This window comes from Lissotriton helveticus, chromosome 7 (genome assembly GCF_964261635.1).
Source record: "Lissotriton helveticus chromosome 7, aLisHel1.1, whole genome shotgun sequence".
Lineage (NCBI taxonomy): Eukaryota > Metazoa > Chordata > Amphibia > Caudata > Salamandridae > Lissotriton > Lissotriton helveticus.
In genome coordinates this window covers 396,068,207-396,089,268 of record NC_136068.1, presented here as the reverse complement: position 1 = coordinate 396,089,268, position 21,062 = coordinate 396,068,207, and the positions used below count along the sequence as shown (strand labels likewise).

Sequence of the window (21,062 nt, the reverse complement as noted above, 5' to 3'; positions counted from 1 at the left end):
TGAAAAGAGGTCTGTCACTCTGTCACAAGGATGGTGTCATCAGTGATGTCATGAGTGATGTCACTGACCATGTCATGAGTGATGTAATATGTGACGTCATCAGCAGTGCATTGCACGCGCAAGTTATAGTGAGTCCAACTAACTGTAACGTGGGAATTTCAATGGTTTTATGCGAGTAAAACTTCCAGCTAACTATAACTGGTGTGAAACCTATGGTTTTTTCAGTGAATTTAATAGGTTTTTTTTAATGCTAATTCCTAACTATAACTGGTGTGAAACCTATGGTTTTTTCAGTGAATTTCAATGTATTTTTTAATAGCAAATCTTTATAGGTATAAAAAGTAATAAATTTTAAAACGAATTTTATATTGTATAATTATGTCAATTTTTTTAAAAATTATTTTTATTTTTAACCCCAGGGCGCTCCCGTGGCGCATACCGGTGAACGCACGGGTAAGCGCAATATTACGGCGCGCCCCAGGGCGCGTACCGGTGAGCTTCCCGGGAGCGCTATTCCCGCGAATGAAAACAACATCGTGACGTATCGCGTAGACGCGTGATGCGTCATATGACGCACAGCGTAAGCGCACCCGGAAGCACGCGAGCGCATACGATTGCGCAACGTCCTGACGCGCTTACGCGCCCGCGGGCGCGCCCTGGAGCGCGACTACGGGCGCGCCCGGGGCGCGTAGCGTAAGCGCGTCGGGTCATGTGACTTGAAAATAACACTTTCTATTGGTGCAGAACAGTTTTGGTTTCCAAATGAGTAAAGCCCGGGTCATGTGATGAAAGACCCCACCTTTTTTCCTTATTCTGACTTTGTCCTTTGACTGAGGAAGACCTGTTTCAGCAATAGAGAGAATTATTTTGTACTTTCAAATGGCTACTGTAGCTGCAACAGCTGGAGCATCTGCACCACCACCACCACCACCACCACCACCACCAAGAGGACCCCCACAACAGTACATTGGTGGTCAGGAAGACGAGGAGGAGGAAGAGGAAGAGGAGGAGGGGAGAACATGGCTGCCTGAAGAAAATACCCCATACAAGCCACGGCCACACATTGTATGGGAGTTTTTTTCACTCCCAGAGGGCAAGAAAAAAGTTAATGCGGCCAAGGTAACTTTTCGAATCTGTGGCATGGAACTCTCAAGGGGCAATCCAAACAAAAAATATTCCTTTGGTAATAATACCATGATTCGACATATGACCCGCAACCATCCAAACAACTATTCTCGTGCAGAGCTCAGGGAACTGGCCAGTAACCTCCCCCAGTATTCAAGGACCACCTCCAAAAGAAAGCAACCCACTCCATCGGGACCAGAAACAACGGAGATGATGCCTTGTATACAACCACGCTTTGCTCATTTAGAATCACATGTATTGAATGTGGCAAGCTCATCGCCTATGGTGAAAAGAGCATGAAGCTCGTCGTCCTTGCTGGTGACAATCACAATTGCCCCCAAAAAAAGAAATTTTTTCCGTTTTTTGTTTTTTGCTCCTGTTGAGCCATTTACAATTCCCTGTTTTTTGTTTCTCCCCATAAAAAATACCAAAAAAATATAAAACTGTTTTGAAAAGCCAAACAAAGTACAAAATGTTCAAAAAAACCATTAAAAAAAATATAAAACAACGAAAAGAAGAAAAAAAAACAGTTCTTTTTAGAACTACCTTTCGTTTATAAAAAATAAACCTATATTTTTAACGAATATCTGTCAATTTTTTCTTCTTAGGGTACGCGTACCGGGGCGCGCCCCCCCCAAAAATAGAATTTTTTTAAATGTTTTTTAACAAATTTAAGACCACCCTATTGCGAAACATTCGTTTACGAATGTCTCTAAATTGATTCTGCCTTCTATTCCTATACATATTATTCTCTCCTGCTCCAGTTGTAGGATTCTTTGAGGTTCTCTCCTTCCTTTTCAAATTTACTCTCTCATTCTCTTTTTCTACATGCTGTCCAACATTTTTTTTGATCTACATATGTTCCGTAAGAAAGACTTAGTTGTCTTACCAGGAGCTTTGTTCCTGTTTTTTGAAGTATTTGTTGTGGAAGAGTGCTGTCATTCCGTTGCTGTTTTTGTTTTTTGGCGGTTATCATGTTTTTTTCTCCTTTCCCTTGAGGGCATCTTTCCTTACTCTTGAAATCTTGATTTCAATCTGTGTTAAAGAAACAAATAGCACATTATAGACCACTATTACCAAACAACAAAGCAATGACAAAAAGCAAACGGTCTATTCAGGGTTACAGATCAGGTGAGGATTCCCCAGGGGTGCAGAAGAGGTGAGGCCTGTATTGAAGAGTGTAGTGGAAGACAGCTCTGTCCACAGGTACAAAGAAGATGAGACCTGTGTCTAAGAGTGCAGTAGGGGATAGGCTTCATGAAGTCTAGTCCACTGCACTCTTATACACAGGCTTCACCACCTATGCTTCCCAGGAAAGGCCTCTCTCCCACTACAGTCTTGAACATAGGCCTCACCTCCTCTGTCCCTCTGGACATGCCTCACCTCATCTGCACAATCTACTTCCTAATCTGAAGTAACACAGGTAACATTAGTGTGAAAGGATGAAATATATGTATTTAATCATGCAGACATTATTTATTCCTTCTCAAAAATCTAAAACTCATTGATTTGCACCAAAATCGTTTTTTAAATAACATTTTAGACACACACTGCAGGTCCTATGTACAAGCATTCAGTGTCCATGAGTACAGTGGAGAGGACTGACCTCATCTCACCCTTGGACAAGCCTTCCCTCATCTGTGTCCTCTGGACAGGCCTCAATGTATTGAGTATAAATGATGGTAACTGGGTGCACATGAGGTGACGCATGTCCAAGGGTGTAAATAAGCTCAGGCCTGTCTAAGTATACAGATTAGTTGAAGTCTATTCAGGGTTGCAGATGAGGTGAGGATTGTCTAGGGGTGCAGGAGAGTTGAGGTCTGTATTGAAGAGTGTAGAGAAAGAGAGGTGTGTCCACGGGTACAAAGAAGGTGAGACCTGTGTTTAAGAGTGCAGTGGGGGATAGGCTTCATAAAGTCTAGTCCACTGCACTCTTAAACACAGGCCTCACCACCTATACTCCCCAGGAAAGGCCTCTCTCCCACTACAGTCTTGAACACAGACCTCACCTCCTCTGTCCCTCTGAACATGCTTCACCTCATCTGCACAATCTACTTCCTAATCTGAGGTAACACAGGTGACATGATTGTGAAAAGGTCAAATTTTTTTATGTAATCATGCACACACAATTTATTCTTTCTCAAAAATGTAAAAGACATTAATTTGCCCCAAAAATGTTTCAGTAGTGTAATGAAAAGCTTATACATATAACCTTTTCTCTGTTTTTCAAATTTTATTCTAAAAAAAGATTATAAGGCCTAAGCAGGATTGCAGATGTGATGAAGCCTGTCCAGGGGAGCACAAAAGGTGAGGCTTGTGTCCAAGAGTGCAGTGGACAGGACTAAACTGGAGTAGTGTGCAAAAAAAAGATGAGCCTCATTTATAAAGCCCTGCATCAGTTTTCCACTGCTGATGCGTCACTTTTTGTGACGCATCGGCGGCATAAAACATGTGCCTTGTTCCGCCATATTTAAAAAGTGACGCATGTAGGTAGATGCGTCACTTTTTAAACCTCTGCACCACATTATACCTCTGTCAGGTGTAATGTACACAGAGGGGTCATTTCTCCACAAAAAGCCTCGTAATAGTGACGCAGTGAAATCTATGAGATTTCACTGCGTCACTTTTAGGACACTGTTACGTCAAAATCTTGCGCCTGCCTCACAGCAGATATAAGACTGAGGCAAACGCTTTCACATGCAGCTTTCCCCATGTGAAAGGATGCATTGCTGGAGTACAAGCATTCCATTTCAGTATTGAAAACTCACTATTTTACAAAATACATTTCCTCTCTCTTGCAAACAATCCTACCAAGCATTACCAAAAAAATAACACAAACCAACAGCAAAGAAGCTCAGTGTGCTTCCTAATCTGAGGTAACTCAGGTGACATGATTGTGAAATGTTCAAATTTTTTTATGTAATCATGCACGCACTATTTATTCTTTCTCAAAAATGTAGAAGCCATTGATTTGTCCCCAAATCGATTTTTCAATAACATTTTAGAAACACAGTGCAGGTCCTACTATTTATTCTTTCTCAAAAATGTAAAACTCATTAATTTGCCCCAAAAATATTTTAGTAGTGTAATGAAAAGCTTATACATATGACTTTTTCTCTGTTTTTCAAATGTTATTCTAAAAAAAGATTATGAGGCCTAAGCAGGAGTGCTAATGTGATGAAGCCCGTCCAGGGGAGCACAAAAGGTGAGGCTTGTGTCCAAGAGTGCAGTGGACAGGACTAAACTGGAGTAGTGTGCAAAAAAAGATAAGCCTCATTTATAAAGCCCTGCGTCAGTTTTGCGCTACTGATGCGTCACTTTTTGTGACGCATTGGCGGCATAAAACATGTGCCTTGTTGCGCCATATTTAAAAAGTGACGCATGTAGGTAGATGCGTCATTTTTTAAACCTCTGCGCCACATTATACCTCTGTCAGGTGTAATGTACACAGAGGGGTCCAGGGGTGGGGGAATCCTATCGCCCGACGCCCGAACCATGTGGTTTTTATTGACGGGCAAGAAGATTTAATGTCTATTTTGTCCTACGGACAAGCAGACATTAAATCACGTCAAGAAAATAGGCTGTGCGCTTGCAGAGAGCCTTTGGAGCCCTCTGATTGGCTAGCAGCCCATGACTTCACTGGACTCTAGCCAGTGATTGGCTGGGGAGTGAAACGTCACTACTCTCAGCAAGCAGTTGAACTTCGGGACCTCCACGAGCAAGGAAATTCCATTTGAGGTAAAATTAAAGCACTGCCAAGGCGCCCGCCATAGCACTGTTAGTGTTATTTTTCCCTGCATGGATAGAGATTCCACTGAAATATTAGACTAGAACTTTAATGCCTGCCTGCTGACGGCCCGTCGCTAATGCCATTGTGGCTGCAGAAAGCGCGGGCTGACTCATCACTTCTCTTGCCGACTGCGCACGTTTGTTTTGGTATGCAGAGTGGATTAAAAGTCCCTTTCATACCAGACATCTGACAGTGATTGGGCAATTTCTCTCACAAATGAGCGATATCTTTCCCATTTGTGAGAGAAAGCGCTCAATTTGCCAGTGCCATTTTTTCGGGATTGATTTAGCCCGTTGTGCGCATTTTTTTTAAACTGCAAATGCCTCAGCATCGTCGCTTCAGTGTATCTTTAACCCTTTAGGTGCTGCCGTCGGCCAACGGTCGTCACGGGCACTACCTCCCCAGTGCTGCGTGCGACCGCTGGACGTCCAGTTCAGCACTGGATAATGGACAGCGCAGCACTGGGGAGGTTTGTTTACTAGCTCTTAAGGTGTTAATAATTGTAAAAGGAGACTTAACTGTTCCTTTGAAAGTTAGTTAATTGCGGGCAGCATGAGCACTGCACACATCGCCACATTAGTGCCAGGACTTCATGCGGGGGTTAAAAATACATAGATTTTGGAAAACGAAAGTAGCCGCCTCACTGTTCTAATGCTGATGGTGTAGTAAAAGCTCTTTGTGACCGGGATTAGTATTTGCACTGAAGAACGCTCCCTCCATCGCAAAAGGTCATGAAAGGCTCTCCAATTCCCCCACCAAGGAGGCATGTAGGGCGCTTGTGTTTTGGCTGGGCAATTAATCAGCTTAATGTTCCGGCGTGATAAAGTGAGACAGTGCTGCACTGGGGGGAAGAAAGAGGCGCGAATACAGTAGCAGATTAAAAACCTCAGAAGGAGAAAGTAAGTGAAGGTGGAGACAAAAGGAGAGCATGCAGTGATATCAGGCGTGATCTACAGTGGAATAAAGTTATCTGCAGGCGTGTGCTTATGTGGTTGGAAGGGCGCTGCCTAACAGCAATTGTCACAGTGAGCCATACATTGTTTTACTTAATTTTGCAACTTCAGCTGCGCCGCGCTCCAAGTGTAGCAGAGAATGCCTAAGGCGGGTCACAGGGAGACATCTGATGTACCTCTAGCAGCCACTTTGTTTTTCTCTGTAAAGACTACAATGATCGCCTCAATATTGTATTGCCGTCTGCCAGAATAATGTCCCCTCTGCATAAGTTCACATATCATTTGATATTTCTCGTGCAGCTGCCATCAGTGATACACTCAGAAATAAATAAGTGTCCTTGTAGTAATGTAACTGGGGCTCATCTAAGCGCTCCAATACGTTCAGGTAGAGTTTGCGCTATTAAACTGCAAAAAAAGTCATTCTTTTATTAGAAATGCACTTTCATTGAGTCTCGAGGTCATATGCAAGAGTAGTCATGTCTTAAAATAACTCGGGCTAGAATATTAGAAACAAGTGAAATCGGGAAGTGGTGAGGAAGATATGAAGGGTACTAGCATTAAAGAAGAAGAGAAAATGCTGATTTCACTTAGCAGGACTTCAATTATGGTGGTGTGTTCATTTGATATGTGCTACTTTATACAAATAGATATGCAGACCTCTGCCAATGTACACAACTAGATCAGTCTGACTGTGTGTGTGTGCTTGTGTGAAACAGGGGGGCTGGGCCTCTATGAACAGCTCTGCAATGCACTTCAGTTCTGCCTCAAATAGCTTTGCAAATGCACGTTCACGTTATATTATTTAATCATAGTCCAGGGTTCTTTTGGTGATTGTATCTCTGCAGTCTTACTTGAATCATACGTTTGTGATGACTGTCCGTTATTTGTGATATGTCTGCATGCTCTGGGATAGTTCAGTATTCTGGATAGCTGTAGCTTGTATGCGACAGATGTTCATTATTAGTGATCATGTTTTTTTTTTTAAGCAGTGAGTTAAGTAAGTACTGGTTGCAATTAGTTGTGACATTATGCAACATCCTGCTTGAGTGCAGAGTTTATTTACAGTAGTTATCTGCTATTTGTGATGTGGCAAAATTCTTGACAGTACGGAACTATTTAGATACTCTTTGTGAAAGAGAACATGTTCTGGCTTGATAAATTAAAAAAAATAGCTTCCATGCTTAAATTGTGTGATCTTAGCCAAATATTTTATTTCAACCAAACTAACTTTTTCTTTTTAAATAAGACTCTCTGCTTTCCATTTTTACAGATAAATACAGACAGAAAACCATTTATTTTCTTATCTGTATTTATTTTTAAATATGGATAAAAACTGAAATTGGGTGCTTTTTGAGTGATTCTAAATACACTTTTTTCATGATTGCCAGGCCAATAACTGTGTGGAATGATAGGTTGGGGGTTTAAAAAAAGGAACTTTAGTAAAGAGGCTTAAACAGCAGTAGATATGCACAAAGCTGATACTGAAATGTGCATATTTTCACATACGTGCATTGATTTATCTTCTGCATGTGTTCATATCTGAAGCATGGCAGGCATTCAAGCATGACTGCATTTTTATTGGTTAAATAAATGCGGAAATATACCAGTTTCAGCTTTTTTTTCTTCATAAAACTCATAATAAATATGGATAAATACAGATAAAGTTGACAAAAAATAAATATGGATAATATACAGACAGAAATGTCATAAAAATAAATACCACATAAAACCGGGAGCCCTATTCATAAGAATGGAAGCACTAATGTTTCTCTGTCAGCCGGAGCCCTTATGTTTGATGTGGGACGGGAGTAGGTGGGACAAGTGGATTTTACAGGACATGTAGATCTCGGTGGCATTTTGTCCCTTGGACAAGTAGATTATTTGGAAAATTCCACACCCCTGGGGGTCATTTCTCCGCAGAAAGCCTCGTAATAGTGACGCAGTGAAATCTATGAGATTTCACTGCGTCACTTTTAGGACACTATTACGTCAAAATCTTGCACCTGCCTCACAGCAGGCGTAAGACTGAGGCAAACGCTTTCACATGGGGCTTTCTCCATGTGAAAGGATGCATTGCTGGAGTTGCGTCATTTTTGTGACACACTCCAGCAATTCGTCACTTTTGCGCTTACAGATACATCAGAAATACTGACTTCACTGTAAGTCCTACAAACATGATGTGTCATACATTAAATATAATACATAATTGGTGTCACAAGGAGTGCACAGTTAAAAGTGACGCATCGCTGTTTTCATAAATAAGGCTCTCAGTGTGCTTCCTAATCTGAGGTAACACAGGTGACATTATTGTGAAAGCTTCAAATTATTTTATTTAATCATGCACACACTTTTTATTCTTTCTTAAAAATGTAAACGCTATTAATTTGCCCCAAAATCAATTTTTCAATAACATTTTAGAAACACAGTGCAGGCCCTATGTACAATCATTCCATTTCAGTACTGAAAAGTCACTATTTTATAAAATACATTTCCTATCTCTTGCAAACATTCCTACCAAGCATTACCCAAAAAATGAAACAAACCAACAACAAAGAAACTCAGTCTGCTTCCCAATCTGAGGTAAAACAGATAACATGCTTGTAAAAGATTCAAATATTTTTATATAATTATGCACACACTATTAATTCCTTCTTAAAAATGTTAAAGCCATGGATTTGCATTAAAATCGTTTTTCAATTACTATTTTAGGAACAGAACACAGGTCCTATGTACAAGCATTCATTTTCACTACTGAAAGCCATTAATTTGCCCTAAAATCGTTTTTTATTTAATATTTTATGAACAGAGCACAGATCATATTTACAAGCATTCATTTTCACTACTAAAACCCATTGTTTTGCACTAAAATCGTTTTTCAATTAACATTTTAGAAACACAGCACAGATCCTATATACAAGCATTCATTTTTACTACTGAAACCCATTAATTTGCACTAAAATCGTTTTTCAATTACCATTTTAGGAACAGAACACAGGTCCTATGTACAAGCATTCATTTTCACTACTGAAACCCATTGATTTACCCTAAAATTGATTTTTAAAATAACATTTTAGATACAGAGTGCAAGTCCTATGTACAACCATTCAACTTCACTACTGAAACATCACTATTTCACAAAATACAAATCCTCTATTTTACAAATATAGAAACCATGCATTTTCAAAAAGCATCACACAAACCAACAGCAAAGAAAATCAATGTGCTTCTTAATCTGAACTCTCTATCTAAATGAATCATAACTCACCTTTACAAATGCTTTAGGAGATTCAGAACAGTGTCAGATACACACACCAATATTTCTTTAGCAGAGCAAAAGGTATGTTCTCCAGGCACTGCAACCATTAATGGCACAGAAAACCTCTAATTCAACACACATATTCCTCATGGTAACCAATCAAAACTCTTCCTTCTCTATTTTCAAATCAACACCCTCCCCCCCTCAGCCCTTTCTACCTGTTACCATAGCAACTCCCTCCTCACTGAGCTCCCAGGGTTAAAAGTTTATTCTACAATGTTGCAAATGAAATCAGCAAGCATGTTTGACCTCTCAATACACCAGCTTATCCACTGCAATCTTTCTTTAAATGACTTTTTCTTAACCATTCAAATTACTTCTTTCACATAACAGAACCATGCACCCTAACTTTCAGTTTTCAACTATCTGAATCCACCAATCATTGCTTGTGATTCAAGAGCACTGAAACTCCACAGTTTTTTTTTGCATACTCCTACTGTTCCAACTGCCATTTCATTCCTACACTTCATCTGACTGCACCAGAACCTCCTCTCACCATGTACTCTGTCTGGATTATTGGACATAGCTACATTCACTGGGCTCAAAGGTATGCAGCTACCAGAAATTTTCATAACCTTGATTTACCAAATGTGCACATAAAATGGATTGGCCAAAGAGGATTGAGATGTCATCAATTGATACCATTGGTGAAAACCTTTTACCATCTGCCACACCCTGACCTCATAATTTTGCACTGTGGTGGAAATGACCTAGGCACTTTGACTGGGGTAGGTCTGGAGATGCTTTTAAAGTAAACCTTTGGGCAATTGATGACAATTTTTCCACAAACTGCCATGGTATATTCCAATATATGCCAAAGACAGAAATGGAACTGGTCCAACCAATTTTGTCCACAATTTGAGAAAGCACGGAAACATGTGAATAAATCTGTTTCTGCTTACATGAGACTATGGAATGGGTTCAATATACAACAACAACTTGCGTTACAACATGCAAGATATCTACAGAGCAGATGGTGTGCACTTCTCAGATGAGGGGAATAGAATATTCCTCCTGAATTTAAGACTGTGCATTGGTACCTACTTGTAGGTACCTAAATCAGCCACAGAACCCAAAAGCTCTTTTCAGGGCTACCCTACCTCTGATCACTCCAAATGATTATCTTTTTCTAACTTTTTTCACTATTTTTCACCAAAGTACGCTCCCCGGTACTCTTCCCGGTGCGCGTACCGGGCGCTCCCCCCCCGAAAAAAAAAATAATTTTCGCCTATATGGGCCTCCTAAGACCCCCTCAGAAAACTTAGAGGGTCAGGGAGTGCCTACCATGCCCCCTTATACCCATTCCCAACGTTGTTTCTCCTCCATTTTCTGTCTCAAATCTACCGAAACACAAAATGGAGGACTCCCGTAGCGCTGCCGGTACGCGTACCGGGGCGCGCACCGGGAAGCGCTCCCAAAAAATTTAAAAGTTAATTTGCATAAAAACCACTGGAGACACTTTCACCAAATATAGAATAGGCCATACTACATACCAGTCCCTACCATTTTCCCAAATTTGGTGGAATTCCATTGAGCCATTTGGCCTGTAGCCCTCTCTAAATATCCTGAGGTGAATTACTTGACAAAAACACATCTGAAGTGTTAGAATTTACAACCAATTAAAATGTTACTTTCATTTTCTACTATTATTTCATGACATTTGATTGGTTATGTACATGAATATATATAAAGAAAGAGAGGGAAACACAGCCATTTTGACTACTGCTTCCTAAAGTACATTTCAAAAGGATTTTCACTGAGAACTTAAACTTCTTTTTCAAAGGTAAGATGTTATTTTGAAAACTGAAGTATGTTGTGCACTTTAAGTTAATTTGGAAAACATTTTCTGATAGTTATATACTATCCCTCTGTAATAGTTATAGATTGAGGTAGGCTTCTCTGTTATAGTTATGGATAGAGTTAGGCTTGTCTTGTATAATTATGAATTTACTTAGGCTTTATGATGTACACTATTTTATATTTCTACTTCCAGCCTGATACTATACACTGCCCAAAGATAACTTCACTGTTAAAAAATCAAAACTACCTGTCTGAACTTAAACCCAACAGTGCCCTATCTCTAGTGATATATTTATTTTTTATGCAAATTACAGCAAGAAAATGGAAGGAGAGCAGAATATTTCCTTCAAAATTGTTCTGGAGAACAACGGTGAAAAATGTATTGTAGATAATGAAGACTTAGATTTCATGGATGAATCACGGGACTATGAATTAGTTCAATGTGTAGAAGCAGTAGATTCGCTGATTGAAAATGAGGACATTTCCGACAATGTGTTGTTAGAAGTTCTGTTAAATTTGGAAAAAGAATCAGAAAAATAAATGTATATTTAATAATCAAAAATTGTTCGAGACATTATTGATTTTTATATGTAATTCATAAACTAGTACCAAATTGATTATAATGTAAATTCAGAGTGTGTGGGTGTGGGTGGGAGTGTGGATGTGTAAGGTGTGGGTGTGGGGGGGGGTGTTTGGGTGTGGGTGGAGGTGTGGGTGTGTGATGTGTGTGTGGGGGGTGTGTGGGTGTGGGGGGTATGTGTGGGTGTGGGGGTATGTGTGTAGGATGTGTGTGTATGTGTGGGATAAGTGGGTGTGTCTGTGAGGTGTGTGTATGTGTGTGGGGGGGGAGGTGTGTGTGTGGGATGTGTGGGGTGTGTCTGTGAGGTATCTGTGTGTGCGTGTGTGTGTGTATGTTTGGGGGTGAGGTGTGTGTGTGAGTGTGGGTGTGTAGGATGTGTGGGTGTGGATGTGTAAGGTGTCGGTGTGGGGGTGTGGGGTGTTTGTGTGTGGGTGGAGGTGTGCGTGTGTGAGGTGTGTCTGGGGAGTGTGTGGGTGTGGGGTTGTGTGCGTGTGGGTGTGTGTGGGACGTACTTGTAGGTACCTAAAACAGCCACAGAACCCAAAAGCTCTTTTCAGAGCTACCCTACCTCTAATCACTCAAAAAGATTTTTTTTACACTACTATTTTCACTATTTTTCACCAAAGTACGCTCCCCGGTACGCGTACCGGGCGCTCCCCCCGCGAAAAGCGAAAAAAAAGTAAATTTTTTTTTTACCCGCGGGACCCTTTTATGGCCCCCACATCAAACCTAGGGGGTCAGGGCGGTCTACCCTGCCCCCTTTTGGTTATTTCCCCCTTTGTTTTTGCCACCTCTTGTGTCTCGATCCTACCGAGACACAAGATGGCGGCCGCTCCGGACTGTTAAGAATGTTTACAGACAACCGAGAGCCAATCAGCTTTCCGTGCGCAAGTCGCGTGGCGCGCCCGGTGCGCGTACCGGGGCGCGGCTATAGATATATAACATTTTTTGAACCTAAATTACTCAAAATCCTCTGGAGCACATATCTTGAGACATAGCAAAGGCACATCGGGCTACCAGTCCCTACAATTTTGCCAAGTTTGGTGAAAATCCATTCAGCCGTTCGAGCTAAAAGTGAGTCCGACCGCCCTATGGAAATTAACATGGGGAAAACACGTTTTGGGACCCCCCTTTTATCTCGGCCCCCGCGCGACGGATCCCCCCCAAACTTTCAGGGAAAGACCGGAGCGCCGCGAGGCAAAGTTGAGGAAAATTTCAGGCAGATTCCTCAACCGGCGCCAACGTTATTCCCAATAGAACGTTGCGATTTCCCTATGGAAATCAATCCTAACTATAACTACCTACTGGCGACCGCCAGTAGGTAATATATATATATATATATATTTACTCTTACTTTTAATTTAACAGAAGGGGAGATGACGTGCTCTATATTTGTGTATATGAGGCCTCTAGTGGTCTAGTGGTCTTCGGAAGACTCCTCACAAGTAATACGTAATTTGGTGAGTGTGGTTAATAAAGTTTGTGACTCATTGCATTCAGTTAACGGTTGCATGCTGAAAAATAAGGATGTGGAAACCAGAGCTCTGTGTGTGACAGGGACTGTTACATGCTTCCGGGCTGGGAATGACTACAGCACTAAAAAGGAGTAAACTACAAAGCACGCTTGGTGAAGTCCCTTGAGAAGTGCTGTAAAAGTGATGGTCATATAGAGGAAGGTCAATCCAAATACTGTCACTGGCAGAGAACGTGGATTGTTTCACTTACATAGTACATGATTATTGAATTTTGCTCCCCTTAAATTATTATGCTCCATCGTCTAGCACATTCTTCGTTCACCCAGGTGTATAAATGATCTGTTGGATGTTCAACATTTGCTTCAATGCCTTTTAGACTCCCCGTTTGACTCTTGTTTCGATTATTGTTTTGGGTACTGGTTATTATTCCTGTATATGATTATTGTATGCACTCCCCTTATCTCTCTATGCTCCATCGCATAGCCCATTCCTACTCATGCACTGAGGTTATATTGAGCTGTTATGTTTGTACTGGTTGACTCAATGCCCATTAGATTCCCCATGTTAGACTAATGTTGTGATTTGTTACCTTTGCCTCAAATTGTAAAGCGCTCTGATATCCTTCGGGATCAAGTTCACGCTATATGAAACTTTATAAATAAATATAGTTTCTAGAATCATCCTTGAAAGGGACAGTGCACCACTTTTTGACAACTCAATCTTTGAACTGCTCACGCCTAGCAGGGCAAGACTAAGGGCATTTGGCATGTTTAGCGTTGTAAACAGATACACACCAACTGTTTGACTGTCATTCGTGCAGCAGGTGCACATGCATGGAGGCCAATAGGTGAGAAGTGCCCGCTGCAGCCACATTAGTGCTGTGTTTTTTGCTACGCAAAAGGGGCAGGGAAAGGCGTGGGCATCCCAGATTACAATTTAATAGTAACAGAATATGAGCTGGAACTGCTTCTGACCCGTTGCACACTCTCACTCTATCTTTGTTTTCTTTATTTCTTCTTGTCTCTGCAACAGGCTCTCTTTATGACAGAATATAGTTGTCTCTCTGGCTGTCTAATTGTGTTTCTCTGTGTGGTAAATCCGATTGCTTCCCTCTTTAGTGGCTCCTGGGCCTCGTTCTGTTGGTGCATCCATGTCTGACTGTCTCTCTGTGTGACTATTACCTGTCTCTTTATGTGTCTGTCTATGGATATCCCTGCCTACGTGTCTCTAGGTCCCACTAAAACATCTCTTCCCCCGCAGAATGGGATGAGGAGGCCTGGAGTTTCCCATAAATTCCAGATGTTCATTGGCATTTGGCTGGAGGGCTTTGGCTGATCACGTACCTTACAATCAGAACATGTTCCCAACTTCCTTGTTCATCTCCTGTGTACACTCATACTCCCTCATATTTGAAGCAATTCGTCTGGCAGCAGGAGATATATTTAAAAAAAAATTAAACATAGTAAATAAATTGTAAATTGTAAAATTGATACTTGTATAGCGCACTACTCACCCGCAAGGGTCTCAAGGCGCTTGTACGAATACCGCTGTGGAACCCATCCTGGCTTTCCCTGTGAGGTGTCCACTCCTGGGCACCCCCAAGGTGGAGGACAGGCATCCTTAGCGTTGTGGGGGCCGTAGTGGAGATTAAGCAAGCTATTGCCCAGAGTTGCAGAGTGGGACTCCATGATTGGAATAGGCACCGAGGCGAGAATTATCAGGTCCGTGGAATTCTTTGGAGCCCAAGACCCACCGAGGCGGGGAATGGAACCCTGGTCCCGGGCTAGACCTCTGCATCAGGGTCTGCCGCTCTAACCATTGAGCCACACTTCTCCACTCAATGGGCTGGTACCAGTTTCGTACAGAAAAAACACATAGGCATGCTGTCTCCGTCCTAGATGTGATTTACATAAACTGATGTCTACCTCCGTGTACTTTCAAAGATAGACTATGAAAACAGTCCCTACTGAGGTCTTCCAGAAAGCACATTAGCCAGACTACAACTAAGTCAAAATTGAGTTATATTGTCAGCCTGAAAAAGATGGTAAGTCTTTGACAAGATAGGCAAGATAGGTTCTTCCCTTTCTGTGAAGCAGTGATTGCACCTTCCATATGCACAATGTCTACTTTGATTTCCGCAGTTTATGTTTCAAAGATAGGTTCAGTAAACACCCTTCTGGTAGATCCCTGCTTTTTAGCTAGGTGTCCCTTGATTGAAGTGTGCCCATCTGGTTTAAAGAGTGTTTTAAGAGTGTTTATGATCCAAAGTGTAGAATAATATACATGCCAAGTATTAAGAAAGCGCCCATCTTTGAGAAAGGCTTTGATTAACTTCTTGTTCGAGGAATGTGTAACCTTCCAACTGTCACTGCCAAGATCCTCTTTGAGTGAACATTGTGCTTAACAAATAAATACAAGCATTTACAATGCAATGGTTTCGCCTTTGGAAAAGTTAGAGCAGCGCAGCTATGCAGTTTAAATTCCCTTTATTGGTATGTCCGTGTGCTACATACAGCACCTGGTTACACTAGTGTGCTAGGTCCTTTAACGGTAAAATACACTCAATCTAATCACCCTACAAATGGGGTGCCAAATAGCACAGCTGAACGCCTTGCGCCAATATACTGTGTGATTCTTGACAAAAAAAATCACATAATCTCCCTGGGCCTAAAAAACATGCCTCCTCCCCTCTATTATATAATCCAAGGGCTCCAACTGCCGTGGCCAAGTTTGTGCTTCTCAAAACTGCACAAAAGTGCCTTTAGGGTTCAGAGAGGGGCAGTGCGCAGGGGCAGTGGGCAGATTGTAGGCCTCATGCGTGGGCAGTGTGCGGGGAGTGGGGAGTTTTAAGGGTCACTCATAGGAAGTGTTTAGGGGCAGTAAGGCGTTTTTAGGGTCGGCTCAGGGTGGCAGCTAGCTACAGTAAGGTGTTATTAGGGCCCAGGGATGGATAGGGTATGGCTTACCAATGTGTATTTTAGTGTAATTAAACCACAATCATTAAATAACATTTTATGAAGCAGCCGGGCTCGTAGTAGTAAACACCACATAGAATCACACCGTCCGTAGTGCAAACCTACAACGAAGCGCCAAGAGGCGCTGGGACACGCGCTGGGCGCATTGAGGACTCCTGGTCGCTGAATACCATTCCTAGATTAGCGTAATCTAGCGCCTAGACGCCCAATCCGTCTGGATTGTGTCATTGTAAGGATCTCATTACATAATCCAGAGCACCTCACCGAGTAACCACCTCGATATTCAATGTATCGACATTGGAAGGATGAACAGCTAAGCCACGGCTCGGCTGGGTGCTTTATCTGACATAACCTCAAGGCACTGGAATTATGCATCGGAGGGGGGCACATTATGCAGCAGGGTTGACTGAAATATGAGGCAAGAAAAGGCAAATGGTGCAGCGTCATGCAACGCATTTGCTGATAGCATGACATCATTTTGTTAATTTTTACCCTCGTTAAAACTGTCTGGGAACAATAGTCTGCAGCTCGTCTTAACACACAAACACAGCAACAAGCCTCAGAAAGGAGAGAAGACAACCTTACGAGGGGCTTCCACTGCCCGCCATCAGTTGTCACTGCGACTTTAGTAACGTTTGAAGTGTGTGAAATAGAAACGGATTTGTTTTTTGTTCGAATCATGCCATGGTGGAGCAGAGGACGAATTATGCAGCAAATGCAGCGCTTCCATAATGTGCGGAAAACGTCGCAGCCGCACAATGGCACAGCTCCAGTGCGCTGCAGGACGTGTGTTTGTGTGACTGTTTGCCTATTGGTGCAGATGTGTAGGCATCCTGCAATCTTCGCCCGTGTGCACCTGTGTGGGGTGTCGGTGTGTCTGTGTGTTTCTGTCCTCTGTGACTCTGTGTGCACCTGTCTGTCTCTGAGTAGTCGGACGCGTCTGCCCCCCTGTGTCTGTCTGTCTGCGTGTGTGACTCTGTCGTTTGAGGAGTTGTGCATGGCTATCTGTTGTCTGTGTGCCTCTTTGTATGTTTGTGTTTGAGTGTGTCGTACTTCAGTAGTTGAACGTGGGTATTGTATGTGTGAGTTTGTGTGTGTGCCTATTTGTGCATTTATGTTTGTGTGTCTGTCTTTGTGCACAGTTGTGTGTCTCTTTGTGTGTCTGCCTTTGCATAGATGAATGTGTGTGCTCGTGTTTGTGTCTCCTTGCCGTCTGTGTGTGTGTACTCTGTGTCTATGTGTGTGCTTGTGTGTGACTGTTTGTCTGTCCGTCCGCGGCTCTCGCAGTGAAGTGTGGCAGGGTCGGGGCAGTGCCTACAGGGCAGAGTCCTGGTATCCCCCTCCCCCCGGGGTCTCCCGATCTAAATACTCTATCTGTACTACCCTGAGTGACCGCCACACTTTTCTGAACCCGCTGCCCGTTTCACGGAGGCGGATGGCAACCGATTTCCTAATCCAGGCCCTCAGCTCCGTACTCTTACCCCGGCGGCCAACTTGGTGAAGCGTAGAAAGGGAGGAGGGAAGGAGCCCCGGCCACGAACAGAGCTATACAGCAAGCCGTAAAGCGAGAGGAAGTGCTGTAAGGCCGTGAAATACGCTTGACATAGAAATAAAACTACAATTTGGCGGCGGCTACTGGACAAAGACAAGCATTTACACACGGGCTCAGGGAGGGGGGACGGGCTCACGTGGGTGGTGAGATCTGCACGGTTCTAACGTCTTCCGCTGATCCTTACCTGATCGCTGCTGCCCTCCTCCTTGCTGCCGGTACGGATTTGCGGTGGGGGCGGGCACCACAATGTGCCCCGCGCCCCCTCCGCTCCACCCTCGTCAGGCTCCTCTCCGGTCTCCCTCCAGGCATGGGAGACCGGCAAAGGCTTCCCCCAGGCAGGGGGAAGCGGCAAACAGCAAGGCTTCCCTTTCCCTCCCCCGGGCTGCGGGTGCGGGACTTCCGGCCGGCCGCGAAGGGATTGGCCGGCCGGCCAGGTACTTCCGGGTCGCCGCGGGCAGCGCGGCGGCCCTCGCTAGGCAGGCAGGCGGGCAGAAATCGCGAGGTGGGCACTCGCTGGGGGCGTGAGAGGACACGGACGGCGGGAGGGGGCGGGAGGGGGCGGGAGAGGACACGAACGGCGGGAGGGGGGCGGGAGAAGACACGGACGGCGGGAGGGGGCGGGAGAGGACACGGACGGCGGGAAACGTGCACAGGACAGCAAGGGGGGCGGAAAGGCACACGGAGGGGGCGGGAATGGACAGCGCATCTGAATTCACTTTCAGTGAAAGGGGAGGGAACGGGAAAAAACGTAACTCCGCCCTGGGAAAAAATCTCCGGAACGCCCCCGAATCTGGTCCAGCCTTGATGGACAGATCCGGCGCTCAATGGCTAGCCTCCATTTATGGAGCTAACCAATGAGAGCCGGGGGACGTTCCAGGAGTCCTTATTGACGACATAGGATTTCACCTGCGCTGAAGAGCTGCGCAGAGCGCAGCCTTCGGCAGGCGAAACCCAAAAATACTAAAGTCAAAATGCAGTGGGTATTTTTGCAGTATACGAGGCACTAGTGTCCCTCATCACAGTAACAAACATTAAACATATGTATAATAATATCCTGAATGTTACTCATGGTAAATGGATTTCTTACACAAAATGTAACAAAAGTGGACTTTATATTTTATTTATTTTTGGGTAACACGTCATTCTACTTAACTTCTAGAAATTATGCGTTCTGTATTTATGCTGCTTAAGCTATTTCTGATCTGTGTACTAATCCTTCGTTATACTGCTCATTTCGTATATTTTAAGGAAACAACCTATATGGCGATGAAATTAGGCACCTTTTGGAAAACATTAAAGACCCTGCTGAGCGGACATCTTACATCTTAATGGACAAAATTACGCCGCGTCCCATAAAGAACTACTTGTTGAAGGCAGGAAGTGACTTAACGCTATCGGAATGCATCTCTGAACTGGGTATTTTTGGAGTCTATGTCAGGTAATAAGCCTTTACGAGTTGTTTTAGCTGTTTATCTTAAATTAAAAACCGACAATGCATTCAGTTCAAGGAGTTCAGTTGGAAATCGAACTAGATACGTCAAAGTTTTAAAATGAGATAACTTAGCAATTTGTGTAAAAGGCTGCCTATTAAACAGGGCCAACAAAATTTCAGTTTAACCCCAGGCTGCACTTTTCAGACCACACAGAATCAACCCCATATACATCTGCAAAAGACTAAATCGCTCAATTCTAATATATGGTTGTATGTTTGGGGATGGGGGGAGCAGAGCAGCCAAACATGAATAGAGCTGTTATCATTAAGTTGCAAATACACAATTTAACGTCAGACGTATTTATTACTTTAGCTTGCAATGCATGTTGCTTTTGTTGGAATTAGTATTTGGTACGGAAAGAAGACTGGATTAATAGCTTATTATTATTATTATTGTTTGCGTTGTTATAAAGCGATACTCTAAGGAAAGTGTCAGTGCACTGTACATAGCAACAGTGCATCTCTCACAAGTAACAGAAAAGCACATTCTTGTTTTTTGTTTTCATTTGAATGTCCATGTATGTATAAGCACATCTCAGTTTGAGAGTGAATCCCAAAAAAAGGTGCTGTACCAGAGAAGGCGTGAGCTGCAGCTTAAAGAGTTCTGATTATTTTTAGTCTCCATTCTACGTTCATAAAAGTTCATACTTGCTTGTCGGCCTCAAATATCTTTAGTGGGGATGGAAGATACTCTGGTTGCAGAGCTGAATTAGTCTTCAACGTTTTAAAAACTTATCAAATTCTATCAGTGAGTGCAGAGTTGTAGCACTAATGCAGGATGAAAAAAAACCTCATGGCATGTACGCTTTACTAAATATGGTTGTCGAATTAGTGGCTCTTATAGCCATACCTGACTGATAATGAAGGAATGTATTGATGTTTTGTACTAAGTTAGGTAGTCATTCAGCAGGTTAAAAAAAAATCAGTAAGAGACTAGCTACTTTTGAAGATAGCTAAAAGCTTGTGGTGCGCCGTCTGTTGGAGCTTGGTATATTTTGTGGCTTCTGAGATAATTTTTCATCAACAGTGGGAAGGCCAACTAAACAAAAATGAAAAGGTCTAAGTAGATGTTGATGAATAATTCCATATTTGGGCACAAACCCTGGCGCACGCTAAAGAAAATCTATACTACTATTATAAAGGAAGAACTTGTAGCAGGGATTCCGTTCTCCTACAGAACTGTGCATAGAGATTTGGAACCTCAGTGAATTAGGGTGACCCAAAACTCACCTCAGTACCCAAAATCCCCTTACCGAGCTAGCTACAGTGTCTCATTGGTCATAACAAACTCCCAATGTTTAGACAAACCAGAACATGAACTTAGAATACCTCAGGTATCGTGGAACACATGAACACTCTTTCGTTATACAATCATTTCAAACCAGAACGTGGAGTAAAAGAGGACACGTGCATATTTGAAATATCTATTTACTAATGCAGGGTTCTCAAACGCAGTATCTTATATAATACAAGCAAACATATTATAAGAAACAAAGTTATCAGCATAGTTACTAGTCCATAGAAAGTAAAAGGTGACAGCATGCTAAAATGCTGTAATGAATAGGAGTTAAGAACACCTAATTCTCACCCTCCCTATCTAGGATATTATATTATATCTAAGAAGGTCTCTTTGGGTTTTAGCAGGGCGGGCCCATACCTCAAGATCTCAGTGGCAGAGGATCACATCATCTTCCACCAGCTCTCTGCATGCGAAGCACCATCAAGTGTCTAGCGTGTGCTCTAAGCAAAGCAATATAAAACGCGCCTAAAGCCAGATTTTGGCAGCAGCTGCATTCATGTTATGTCTAGGAAGGTGCGAAGATCAGACCTCACAACAACACTATGTCGAGTTATCCTTGAAGGCTTCAGCACTCACTGTGCAGACATATTTTGCCAAGCAAAGCTGATATCAGAGCAATAACATATTATTCTCATGTAAATCACAACGCTCCTCTAGGTTGAAAGCTAAAATAACAATTATGTGTCGTGTGCAGAAGCAGCAAA

At 42.8% G+C, this 21,062-nt stretch overlaps 1 protein-coding gene across 5 annotated transcripts in view; it reads left to right on the top strand.

The window, feature by feature from the left end:
• The window catches only part of GSS (glutathione synthetase), a 757,391-nt gene that overhangs the window by 659,470 nt on the left and 76,859 nt on the right, over positions 1-21,062 (top strand). For all 5 annotated transcript variants that reach the window (XM_078652246.1, XM_078652247.1, XM_078652248.1 and 2 more), the window contains one exon: positions 18,815-19,004. In XM_078652246.1, coding sequence (XP_078508372.1) covers positions 18,815-19,004 — 190 coding nt within the window. The remainder of the gene's footprint in view (positions 1-18,814; positions 19,005-21,062) is intronic.